Source organism: Rissa tridactyla, chromosome 1 (assembly GCF_028500815.1).
Source record: "Rissa tridactyla isolate bRisTri1 chromosome 1, bRisTri1.patW.cur.20221130, whole genome shotgun sequence".
In the NCBI taxonomy this organism is placed as follows: domain Eukaryota; kingdom Metazoa; phylum Chordata; class Aves; order Charadriiformes; family Laridae; genus Rissa; species Rissa tridactyla.
In genome coordinates this window covers 102489306-102501764 of record NC_071466.1, presented here as the reverse complement: position 1 = coordinate 102501764, position 12459 = coordinate 102489306, and the positions used below count along the sequence as shown (strand labels likewise).

Sequence of the window (12459 nt, the reverse complement as noted above, 5' to 3'; positions counted from 1 at the left end):
TTAAGGTAAAGCTGGGGGCTTACTGCCATGCTTACATGCCCGAGACAGACAAGCAATTCATACCGTCCACTCTCCTGCGCTGCCAGATCCCCTTCCTGCACTCCCCGGAGGGCACGTAGGAGTTACAGAAGTAGAGGCCACATTCAAAGCACCTGGTATAAATGCGTAGTCTATAGTGCAACACCGAAGCGAATAAATTTCTGTCAAACTAGCATCCATCTTGCAAGGCACATCATACAGAAGCTGTTCTTAAAATAGGCATCTGCACAAAACAAAAAAAAAACAAAGAAAAAACAAAAACCAAACATCCTTATCTTCTTTAACTCTGGTACCATCTCAGTATAAAACTATAAAATAAGAAACACATCTGTTCTTAGAGAATGAAAAAGTTTTTATTGAAAGTAAGAGGTCAAACAGTTCAACTGTAATCATCAAAACTGCAGGACCTGTTCAAAGCCAGGACCCCTCTAGCCCAGTACCCTGTTTGCCAGTGGCCACCAACACCTTAAAAGAGCAAGCACAGGTCGAGCATATACAATACTTGCCATCAATAGCCTCCCAACCTTCAAGTATTTTGAGATCAGGGGACTACGTAAGATGGCTGCTAAGTGCCATCAGCTCTGTCTTCCATCTATATGTGCTCTGCACCCACGTCAACTTTTGTATCCGTATTCCTTAGCAACATAACAGGATTTGTTACCACATTCTGATAGTTTTGAACCCGACTTCTTCAAGCTTCCTTTGAAAGCCCTTACTTCTGTCACTGTGAATGCTCAGTCACCATCCACCCTCTTCATGTCATCCATGACTTCTGTAGACCTTTTTGCAGACCTAATAAAAATGAATGGGCAACAGTCACAGGGTAAGGGTCTCTGCTATCTCTGCTGTACCCACGTACAGTCGTACAGAAGGACCCTTACGTGGGCTGTCAAAAATTGCCCTCAGTGAGATTAGTAGAGATTGTACTCCCAAATCCAGTCATCTCATCCCAGGAGGTACTTCAGAACAGGATTGCCCAGAGTATAAAATATGGTGCCAAGTTACTTGCAGGGGTTGAAACCACAGTTTAGGGAAATATCACTTGATATGAAATTAAGTTGGCCCAAAGGAAGTAATAAATGTGCTTCTAGCTCCAGAAAGCATAATGGTTACTTGGGAAGATAACCACCATCACTCCCAACATCTCCCCGTTCTTTCTTCTTCCCCCAGTCCCATATGCTGAGCATGATGCCACATGGCACAGAACATCCCCCCAAGTCAGACGGGGCCAGTTGTCCCGGCCATGTCCCCCCACAACCTCCTGTGCACCCCAAGTTCACCTGCTGGTGGGGGAGTGTGAGGAGCAGAAAAAACCTTGACTGTGTAAGCACTGCCCAGCAATAACTAAAACATCCCTGTACCATCAACACTGTCTTCAGCACAAATCCAAAATAAAGCCCCATACTAGCTGCTATGAAGAAAGTTAACTCCACCCCAGACAAAAGCAGCCCACCCAAATAGGCCGACACAGAAAAAAAAGCAGGGAAAACTCCTGGAATCCTTAAATCCAAACACATTTACACAGTAACATCCTTGTTCACAAGGTACCAAAGAAAGTCTGAAAGTGCATTTTAACGTGAATACTTAACCGTTTTCACCTGTTGCATTTTTTTTTAAATTATATCATTAGCTAGAATGCCTTTATTGCTGTATACCATTTCATTTATTTCAAAAATAGAGGTCTTGTAGAAAATGAAACAATATATTTACAAAAATAAACTTTTAAGAAATACAGTTCTTTAAAAATGCTAAAAATAGTAATGAAAAATTCTATGAAATGTGATTCCCCATAAAATGGAAAATAATCACAACACAACCACAACTGTAAATGAAGTTTATACAGCTTAAATAAGGGTCCTGCCCTGAAATGCCCTTTGAAGAAGTCTCTCTCCTCTAAACAACATCAGAAGCTCGAGCTCCCTACTTAAGTAGAACTAATACTGAAAGGCAGCTCATGAGACTATCCCCTTGTAGCCAGGATGGGAACATTTCTCAGTGTGATCACCAGAACTGACTGGAAACAGAATTAATGGCCTGGGTGGTCTTCCAAATAAGAAACAGAGTTCAAAGTGATAAATCCTTTCAGTTGTCATTTGCAGCAGGAGTCAGAACAAGAACGAGTAAGTTTGGAGGGAGCTATGAGAGTAAAGGAGGGAAATTCACACTTCCTTATAGCCGAGAAACACTTGGGCTCAAACTGCAAAGGGAATGATTTGGAGTCGGTCACCATAGGACTGATCTGTGCTCTAGTCCGCATCTACTATACTTCACCAATGAACAGGCACTGCATGAACTGCTAAGTCTTGGGGACATGTACAGATCTCAGGGAAAAAGTAAAGGATCAGTACAGGGCAAATATAAGTGGCTCTGTCCTCTTCCTCTCTGTCAAGTGCCAGAGCATAAACACACGCTGAGGAGTATCTGCTTGACCCTACGATCCATGCTTTAGCCACACAGGCAGCTGTAAAGTCTAGGACTGCTGGAGTCCACAATCCCGGGGCTGCTCAAATTACCCTAGAAGCTGTTTTGCTCACAGCAGTGTGATTTGGATGAGATGTGATGAAAGCCACCCCTGCTGCCCCCTAGCACTTGGGCTACCTTTAGTACTACTGACAAAGGTCAGCAAAGAACAAAATAAGACTCTGGGTCCTGTGTGACCCTGTAAACAAACCTAGGCATATTCTGATGACTTTTACAATATTCTTTGCTGCTCAGGTCCATTAAAACAGTTGATCAAGGCCTATCCATGGCCAAAGAGCTCCAATCAGCCACAGCTATCACAGTTCCAGATGGGTCAAGTTGTTGCGATATTCAAGTTGCAAAGAATCTCAGCTGATTTTTGTAGTATCTTCAGGTCTTCCAAGCGTAGTGCTTCTACCAAAGTGAGCTGGGTTTTGAGGTTCTCTTTGTTCCTTTTCAACTGGGAAATCTGAAATTTATACAAATGGGATTAAATTACTAAAAATTCAGATTATTTAATATAGGACACAAACATAAAATTTGTGTAAAGCTCCTCTGTGGTAGGGATTCCATGAACTCTGTCAAAATACAGTATTTTTTTAACCTTCCACCAGAGAAACTGTAATAGTAAAAGAAAAAAAGAAAGAAGAAAATAAAGGAAAAAAATCATGTGTGGACAGGAAGCAGACCAAAAACAAGAAGAGGAAGGGAAATGCTTACCTGGTATCCAGCTCCTAAATCCATACTATCCTCAAGGTATTGCTCAAGACCAGATTCACCTCATACTCTGTGCATGTAAGTGTTTCTTTGCAAAAGTGTGGTTTTGACAACCTTTTTCTGTGATAGCTATCCAACTTGACATTAAGTACACATGTTGTTTGCCAAAATTGAGAAAGGAAGGAGAGATTGTTTTTCTAAGAGTACAGACCTCCCTCACAGCAGACTGGGTGACATCGGTAGCTCCATTTGGCTTGACTGGCTTTAATGACCACAGCCTCCACTTTCTGCAACAAGGCACTCATGGCTGGTCTGCAACATCTTATGTGCCCACCTCACACAAGCCTGCATTTTCTTTTAAGAGGTAACCTCAACAAACACATTGATACTGTAAGCAGAGCAAAGTTAAACACTTCTCCCTTCTTTACACGGCTTCATGTAAGCTTTGTAACATGGCTCCTTTCTTTGCTGCAGCCACAAATTCTGCTGAGCAATTTAGTGCTGTCAGTCACCCTGGAAACAAAGCCCACACCACCCCACTGTAGTCAATTCCTTCCATCACTCTGTTCTCACCCGAGAAAATTACACTGCTGTACATTTATGCTAGGAGAGAACAGAATCTGGGCTACCTCGTTCTTCCAGTCAAATTACCTGAAGAAGGGCATGTTGTGTCTCCTCTATTAAAAAATGGCATATTTTTGCTGTCATAGTCAAAGTCTGCTGTTCGTTTCTGGCTGAAATTACATCACCAAGCAGTGTTCTCCTCCAGGAAGTACTAAAAGAAAAACATTTGAGCAAGACACAATCATTTACTGTATTCCCCAACTGAATGACAAACATATGGTCATGCTAAGAATAACATTGCTGGCATAAGGCAAGTAGGGTCAGCATATAAGAAAAAGGCACACGGCACTCAAATATGAGACTGATAAGGCAAGTAAAAGAGAAGAGGGAATTAACAGTCTGGAGCAGAACTTCCAATCCTCCAGCCCTACCCCTTCAGCCAAAGGCACGGTCTGCATTTAGATCAATGCTTCCAGTCTTCACTGCTCTGCCATGCTGCCACCAACTTCAGCAGCACCAGCAAGGAGTAAAAGCTATTCACCCAGAACTTACTAGCATGGCTTCTCCTAAACCTCACCTCACATACTCACACACTTCATAGGCTTGAAACCAGCACCACAGGGATTTATATTTAGTTCTTGTAATCAGCTTATTCCACTCAGCAATGAATCTTTTAAGCATAAACAGCTTCAAACAAGAGAAAATTTTTTTTTATTATTTTTTACTATAACAAGCAAAGCCCAGGTAACCATCTTCTATAGATGTTGTTTAAGGCAAATTTGCCATTTGTAACAAACGACCAAAACTGCGCTGACGGTCACTGGAGATGAATTTCAGTGATTTATTTGGCCCTAGAATTTCAGAAGCAGCCTGTGGAACACATGCTTCAAAGAAATTAAGCATGGTCAACAGCATTTAGAAGTCCCATCAAACCAACAGGAAAAAGGTCTGGAGTCTGAACCTTAAAGTAATATCTCGTTCTCAAAATAGAAAGGGAAAACAATGGGGTTTCTAGTGTTTAAGACAACAAAGTAGAAGACCAAAGCACCAAACAGGCAATGACTTTACATTATGAGGTGTTCTTTGCCTTTCCTCTTTTCACTTCTCACCTGGAGTCAATGAGATAGACACAGGAAATCCAAATTGTCCCAGTATCTCACCTCACACACAGCCAGCAAAAAGCAAATAAAGGGAAATATCACATGAACGTTGTCTAAATATTCAAAAAATACTGAAACTTACAATTCATCTGCTCCAAGGCTTAACAACTTGAGGGCTGTGAAGAGTCTCCAAGATGGTCCATCCCATCCAAAGGTCAGGTTTCTAAAAAGTCAGAAGTGATGTGATGCAGAAAGCACAGGTAATGTTTTGCAGCAAAATAGCTTCCTTCCTCACAAGTGTCAACAAGGGAAGAGCTGTTCTTCAGAACTAGAGCACTCCTTGACTCCCCTTACCCTGCTTCTATCCACAGCTAGGAGACAGCTTGAACCTTGAAACTTCTCTCAAGCTTTGATATTGGTGTTTACCACTTCCACCTTCTCCCACAAACAGCAAGCAAATCAGTGTGTTAAATAAAACAAATAATTATTTTATACTGGATTTTGATACTAGAAGTAAATTTGACTCCCAGAAAAACTGAAAAGAAAGCTCACATGGAAACAAAACACTCCAGATACCTACTCTAAGAAATCATGGTCCCGTAAAATGGAAATTTTTGCATTTCTCTGCTTGTCCAGTGGTGGAAAATATTTGAGGAGAGTATCTGCACAAAAACACATTTTTGATATTTAAATAAATGTTATGCAGAAGAAACCACAATCCTCAATTGTGAAGTGACGTTTCAACCATATTTTTCAAGTAGCTAAAGGACAAAGACAAAAACCTGCTACATTTTGGTGAACTTTAACATCATAAAAAAATGTATCTACTTCTCAAAATCTATCTACGGTCTCCAGGATTGTATCCTTATAATGGAAATCCTGACTCAAACTGAAGTTATGAACCACTCTCAGCAACTTTAGTTTGTGGGGATCAGGACTTAAACCCTGAAGTCAATGTTACAGTCTAAGACATCCAGTTGGAAGCTCTACATACACGCTGGTAAGAATCACAATTTTACAAAAGGAAAAGTTTCCAAAGAACACTGAATTTTAAAACTGCAATCCCTGTATTCTATGCTGTTCAAAGTGCTATCAAACTCTATTCCACTTCTTGGAAATACACACAAATATCTTAATGGCACTAAAAAAAATAATCATAATGCCTTAATATGCATTGTGCATATACTTATATATATGTATCTGCAAGCGTATGTGCTTCTTCACTATCCTTTAGTTATCCCTTTGGACCCACATCTCCTGCTGAGATTAACATGCTCAGATGCTCTGCTCTCTACTATTGTACCTTTCAATGTTAAGACAATCTATATATCCAACCTGATGAGACATAAACACTGCTGTGAGGGTTATTCGTGGCAACAAATCCATAGTCTAGTAGCAGTCGCTGATTATCATGAGGCCCATAGCAGATAAATATTTCTTCATATTTTTTGCACTGTGAATTTGTCCAAATTTCATAGCTTCTTGTCTGCTCATTAAATGCAGCCTTTACCTTCAAGAAATTAAAAAGTTTTACTCTTGGCAGGAAGACAGGGTGAAAAAGGAATCAGAGCTTAAATATTAAAACCCAACAGTATTGAGCATTCCTCTAACTGCAATAAAACAGATAGTGTTACAGATGTCTGAAAAGGCAACCCATTTGGACAATTCCACACCAGGATTACTCTAAAAATACTACTACAAAGAACAACAGACATCAAAACCTTAGCCTGCAGGATGTGCCACCCACTGTGTAGACTTATTACAGAGGCCCCAAATCCACAAATAAAGATGGCTTCACGCAGAGCCATCTTTGGCTATCCCAGCTCTATGTTGGCACACAGTCCCTGACATAAGTTGGAACTGCTCTATACACTTTCCTAAGGCTGCCCACAAGCTTCAGCCAGAGGTGAAGTACACAGGGACCACATAACTTGAGATTTGTCTCCGGAGCTGAGCCTGTAGCGAGAGCAGAGGAGGGTTATATTTGCAAGTGGCTCTTCCCAAGGGCTACCCAGCCATTGTGGACTCTCTGTGTACCTTTGCTTTGCTACATAAACTGAAACATTTGAATCCTCTTTATTCAACTGCCTTGGACTGAATAGCAAGCTCCAGGGTATATACGAACCATGAGTATGCAGCGTGTGTGTGTCCTCAATAGACAATTTTCCCACTATGATATCTCTCACTAACCTCCAGGCACTCCTAATCCATCACATAAATGCATATTGTATTGAGATAGTGCATTCACAAGAAAATAAAATAAGTGAGCTATTTTTAGTTTCTTACCTGAACATTTGGACTGTGGTTTAGCAAATCTAAATATGGTGCCAATGCATAAACATCTGGCTCAAGAGAAAAACATTCCCTCTGTGAATGTTTCATGTATATTGTCCTGGTATTAATAGTGCACCAAGCCCACTCTAGAGCACTGTAGTTAAAAATAGTTCCTGTGTCCTCAGCAAACAAAGGCTGCAGGGAAGAGAAAAAAGCCTTGGAAGACAAGTACAACTCATGGACCGTTGTTCTCTGTTCCTGAGCCTTCTTTCTTAAAGGTTCAGGAAGAAGGCTCACTACATCATTCTCCAAACAAACAGGGCAAGTGTATGTCTTGGGTAGAACATCAAGATATGGCTTCCACAGGGATTTCTCACCAGCATGCTTCTCTGCTATTAAAAACGTGCACAGTGCTATCAATGGAGATACAGGAGGCTTCCATCTATGAGAAAATAAAATAAAAATATCAACATAACAGATACACAGAGGTGAGATAGGAAATGGATGTAGCAGTATTTTATCTCTCTTCTAGTTCTTTTAAATGTTATAAATAGCTCCTATTTTAAACTTCTTTGTACTTCATCTCCAAGTCCTTTTGATGATTTCAAAGGGGCTATAAAAAGCTGGCTCACCTTTTGTGTTGTTTTTCAGTTGTTTGGGGGTATTGGGTTTGGGGTTTGTTTGGTTTTTGGGTGGGGGTGGGGGGGCATGCTTAGGATACGCAATGAGTACTCATCATCCAGCATAGGTCTTTGTTCTGAATTTTCTAAAAGGCCATGTTCATGTGACTGCTTTGCAATCCCATTTTATCCCCCTTCTCCTATTGAAGCATATTCATAAATTCCCAAGAAACCATCCATAACTGGCATTTAGGTCCAAACTGGCTCTAGAGGCAGGTCAAGTTCAAGCCAGTACCACCCCTCCCGTTCTGCCTAGCTAAAAGGAGGTGCTCTGTGTCAGAGCCTTACTTATCTGAGCATTCTACATGCATGAAAAGCCCACAAGAAACACACATACAACTTAGGGCATTCAGTTTAAAGCCTTACCACCACTTAAGATGACTAATCTACTAACGAGCAACCCACAGGGAAGGCCAGCTTGCCCAAAAAGTGTCACTTTTCACTTACTTCACAATGTATTCTCCCAAGCAGCTACTAAGGACAGTGCCCGTGGTGAGCAAGCATTTCTCAGGCAATGAAATAACCAGATCCCCTGCCTTTGAGGGAGGAAAAAACAAAAACACGACACACATAAAGAATAGTAAAGGTCAAGTGTAAATGACTCCTCTACTATGTGATTTCTGAACAGACAGACATTCCCCAGAAAACACTAATGTCAGGAAGCAAACAGATGTGATGTTGAACTTGATGGAAACTGGCATGGTTTTAAGAGAGTCACAGCCCAGGAAGGAGGACAACTGCAGTCAGTAGGAACTGTCACCTGCAGAAAGTTAGCTGTTCGCAGAAACTTTGGTGTCTGGCTACTCGCTTTCTTTGTACGGAGATAAATTTTAGATTAGATCTCACAAATACTTGAACTTCTATCAACACAGCAGTATGTGGTAGGGATAATTTAGGTCATGTCTATCCTGACCTTGTTTATCAAGCTGGTGTGTGTGTAAATTAGGTTTCATGCCTGGCTTGAGCCTTATGCGTCCACGCCTGTAGGGACAGGACATGAATCAAGTCAATACTCTCCCCTTCCCATTCCTCTCCTGAGTTTCCTTATCTTGCTGAAGCCCAGTTGAGCCTATGTCTCATTTCACTCACTGCAGACTCCCACCATTGTGGATAACCTGAGCCTCTGGCTTCACCTGCTGGCTCTGACCCTGAGCCAGTATAACATGGACTGTTCTCCACACAATTTCTCCACTGCACCTCCTTCCTACCTCTTGCTATAATCTCTATTTTGCAAAAGGCTCTGGGTCTGACTCCTTGTTATTTGATATCAAAATATTCCCATACCAGTTAGGAAATTTCTCCAATTCAGGAAATTTCTATTTCCTGAGAGGCACTCTTCAGTAAGAGTTCAGTCTTTCTGTGCCAATATCTGAAGGGCAAGGTATTTTTTCTACCATTCCCCTTTTCTGCTGGGAATGATAGAAATTATGATTCTATTAGCTGGTCTACCAACAAAGAAGAGGGCCATCAAAGTGCGCTAAAGCCATCGTTTCACATCATGGCTAAGATAACCTAAAGCCAAATGCTGCTTAAACCCCACCACTTTCCTCCATCTCCCTTCTTGACACGCCATTCCTCCAACACTGGTCTGACCAAGATAGATTTCAAGGAGCAAAGCTATCAATCAAAGCTAGTTAATTTTTTTGAAGAGAGAGTTTTCTGTTAGTTTAGCTTCCCAATGCAACTTATCACACGAGTGGGGAAGACTGCTACAGACAGTGCAAAAGAAGCTGTGGGAGACAGTGGCTGAGGGAGAAGGCATAGAGGAGGGAAGAGGCCTGCTCCTTCTGGTTTCAGTTAGCCACTGATTGCCATAAACTGAAACACAAGACTACATGCTAAATCTCTGTAAATGAGCACAGGAATGTCTTCATCCTACAACTGATCAGGGTACATATGACATCATCTTATGGATATGCCAACACTACCGATTCTGTATTAGGCTAGAAATTACATTCACAACAGGGACTGTGAAGCCATTGCCTGGAATTTTGAGCTCTGCTTATTGCAAAAGTCATGGCATCTCAAAGAACCTAAGAACCTCTTGCATTAGAACCAACATTACTAACCTGAAGAGCCCTTGTTGTCATCAGTCCTCTTCCTGTATCTGAAGTAGGAACAAAGAGGATGCTTAAATACACCTATATATGTAAAATACAGGAGACTATGATAAGCTGCAATAAGTTAACAGGCCAGCAAGGAAAAGCTCTAAAAGAACATATATTATCTCTTACAGATCACAAAAGCCAATTATGGATTGTTTCAGATATATACCTCATTTCTTTGTTCTCTGATTCTCTTTTTATTTTTCAGAACCCTGTGAAAGCCCTCCCCCTGCAACACTTGCTGTCCAGTTCTAGCAATTACTCAACTTCTTTTCCCCAAGCTTAAGAGATATGACTGTCTTTAAAACTGTGCTAATAACACTTAAAATCTTCATTTCTACAAGGAATTTGACATAGGTGTGCATGTTTTGTAGCATAGCAGAGTATTCCTCTACCAGAGTTTTACACAAGAGCATCTTTATATAAGAAACAGTTAACAGTCATACCTACTTGTTTATGTTAAATGACGTTCTCGTGCATTTGCCAGGAGTCCTTAAAGGACTAACGGTAACTGGCTTTTTTTTTTTCTTGATGCCAGCCAGGTTTGTGACTCCAAATGAAAGCAGGAATCTAACATTCTTAGAAGAATGAAATGTGTACCACCAATAAATAATTAAAACATTACCCCAGAACTGTGCTGGCCTTAAATTACTGTCTTCAAATCCTCTGTCTTTCAGCCACTTCTTAAGATTAATATATTCCAGTTTGTGACTGCAGTTGACTAAAAATAAAAAAGAAGGGATTAATGCTATACAACACTCTACAGGAAAATAAAGAAAATTGAAAAATTTTACTGTATGGTCAGAAAAACTGTATTTTGGACATTTTAGGAGAGCATAATAGAATAGCAAGAAGGGCTCCCCTTGAACTAGCTTAATAAAATTATTGGCGTCCGGGAACTGGGAGCTAGCAGAACTGTGGGAGTTATCCAGCATATTCAAGAGTCAAAGAATTTAAGAATGACATAGGACTTCCCATTAGCCAGAAAAGGGAGCTCACGATATCCACCATTCTCTGCTTGGAAGTGTAAATGAATGCTAGAATGCTTGCATGGAAAAAAAATAACATTTAGGAATGTTATTTTCAAAGCAAAAAGGTGTTTGACAAATATACACCACAAAGTGACACCTTGACAAACAACTGGTCATTTTATTATTGAGCAGTGCTTCCAGCAGTGTTACCTGAAATGAAAGCCCTCGAAACCAAAAGTAGTTTAGAGAGGAGATATTGCTTTATTCGACGTCAGGTGCTAGAGGGAAAACCCACAAATCTCTCACACCTTACCAGGATATTCGCCCATTATTTATACAAAAAATATTCTCATAATTCTGCCTACCTAATACATAACTCCACCTAGGCTTACATATTCATTAGGATGACCAAATAGTCTTTTTGCCCATGCGTATCAAATTTTGCTGTGTTGGCAAAACACTTCTGCGCAAGCGTGAGTGTCGGTGGTCATTTGGGTAAGGAGACCCTTCCTCACATTATCCTTTTAAGGTATTGAGTCATCTCAGGACAGTAAAAGTTTGCTGTAAGTTTGCCAACTTCTTGAAGATAATAAGGATGTTCTTTGAAGTAGCCATAACTCTATCCTAATTGGTACAGGAGTATATACTTGACATATAGAAGAACCCTGAAGTGATTAACTACTTCTGGTTGTCTCCTCATTATCACGATCTGTAATATCAGCTCAGTGACTAACTTTTTACACAGTAAGAAAGTCAGTAATTAGATATTTTCTCACACAGTAAGAAGGTTAGTAAGAAACAATTATTTTAGAACACAAAGCAGAGCCCTGTCTTTGGTAACAGCGGTAGTACCTCCATCCATAAAACTCTGCAAGTGTCTTCTTTTTCTCTTTCGACCTGTCCGGCCTCTGCTTTTCTTCATATTAAGAAACAGATGTTGCCTTATTTAGACAACCCTAATTAAAAAAAAAAAAAAGATTTACTTAAAGTCCCCTTCAAATATTGCATGTTTCTTTTGTTTCTTTTACCTCAACGAGAGAAATCAGAGCTCTGCCTGCTTAATAAGCCGCCTCTCTACGGTTTAGAAAAGACACTACAAGCAAAGCCCTACAGGGTGATCGAGGTGAGGGAAGCGGGGAAGCCTTTTATCTCCAAAAACCATCTTGACCGCGGCAGGGCAAGCCCCGGCGCTCCCCCGCCGCTCGGCCAGGCCTCTCCCCGCCGTTCCGGCCTGACAGACGAGACCCCGAGAACCGCCCGAGTAAAATGAACACCGCTTGGGTCGCCCGTGCCCCTTCCCATTTTAAGGCAGAGAAGACTGAAGAGCGTAACGAGAAACGACATCTCCCCTCAGCGGCCCAAGAGCGGCTCCGGCTTCCCACTCCCTCGCAGGCTGAAATGGCAGCGGGGGAGAGGGCAGAGATAGCGACACCGCCCGGTGTCCCCCCACCGCCCGGTATTCCCCCACCGCCGCCGCCTCACAGCCGCCCACCTGCCAAAAAGGAAGCAGGCACCGCCATTCCCGACGCTGCTCCACCCCCGGTCCCCG

The 12459-nt window shown here is 41.4% G+C and overlaps 1 protein-coding gene across 5 annotated transcripts; it reads right to left on the bottom strand.

Annotated features, from left to right (window-relative positions):
• Positions 1-465: 465 nt before the first annotated feature.
• Positions 466-12456, bottom strand: SETD4 (SET domain containing 4). 5 transcript variants are annotated; one of them, XR_008467697.1, is made up of 12 exons: positions 12403-12456; positions 11763-11866; positions 10565-10660; positions 9904-9941; positions 8282-8370; positions 7167-7596; positions 6216-6390; positions 5461-5542; positions 5023-5103; positions 3868-3991; positions 2711-2968; positions 466-831 (listed from the first exon to the last, which is right to left on the bottom strand). XR_008467697.1 is itself a non-coding variant. In XM_054208869.1 (11 exons), the coding sequence occupies exons 2-11, from the start codon at positions 11830-11832 to the stop codon at positions 2834-2836; spliced, it is 1320 nt and encodes a 439-aa protein (XP_054064844.1). In that variant the 5' UTR covers positions 11833-11866; positions 12403-12456; the 3' UTR covers positions 850-2833. The 5 variants fall into 5 exon arrangements, 4 of the variants coding, with proteins under 4 accessions (XP_054064844.1, XP_054064854.1, XP_054064862.1 ...); XM_054208869.1 differs by lacking the exon at positions 466-831 and having other exon boundaries at positions 850-2968; XM_054208879.1 differs by lacking the exons at positions 466-831; positions 12403-12456 and adding an exon at positions 11939-12333 and having other exon boundaries at positions 850-2968.
• Between the last annotated feature and the right edge of the window lie 3 nt (positions 12457-12459).

Excerpts from the sequence above, each read along its gene's own strand:
- SETD4 (XM_054208869.1), bottom strand. The coding sequence starts at position 11,832 with ATGAAGAAAAGCAGAGGCCGGACAGGTCGAAAGAGAAAAAGAAGACAC. Across the intron at positions 5,543-6,215 it reads CAGTGTTTATGTCTCATCAG|ATACTCTCCTCAAATATTTT; the intron begins GTTGGATATATA and ends GTTTTTGTGCAG. Across the intron at positions 3,992-5,022 it reads AGCCTTGGAGCAGATGAATT|TACTTCCTGGAGGAGAACAC; the intron begins GTAAGTTTCAGT and ends TTTTTCTTTTAG.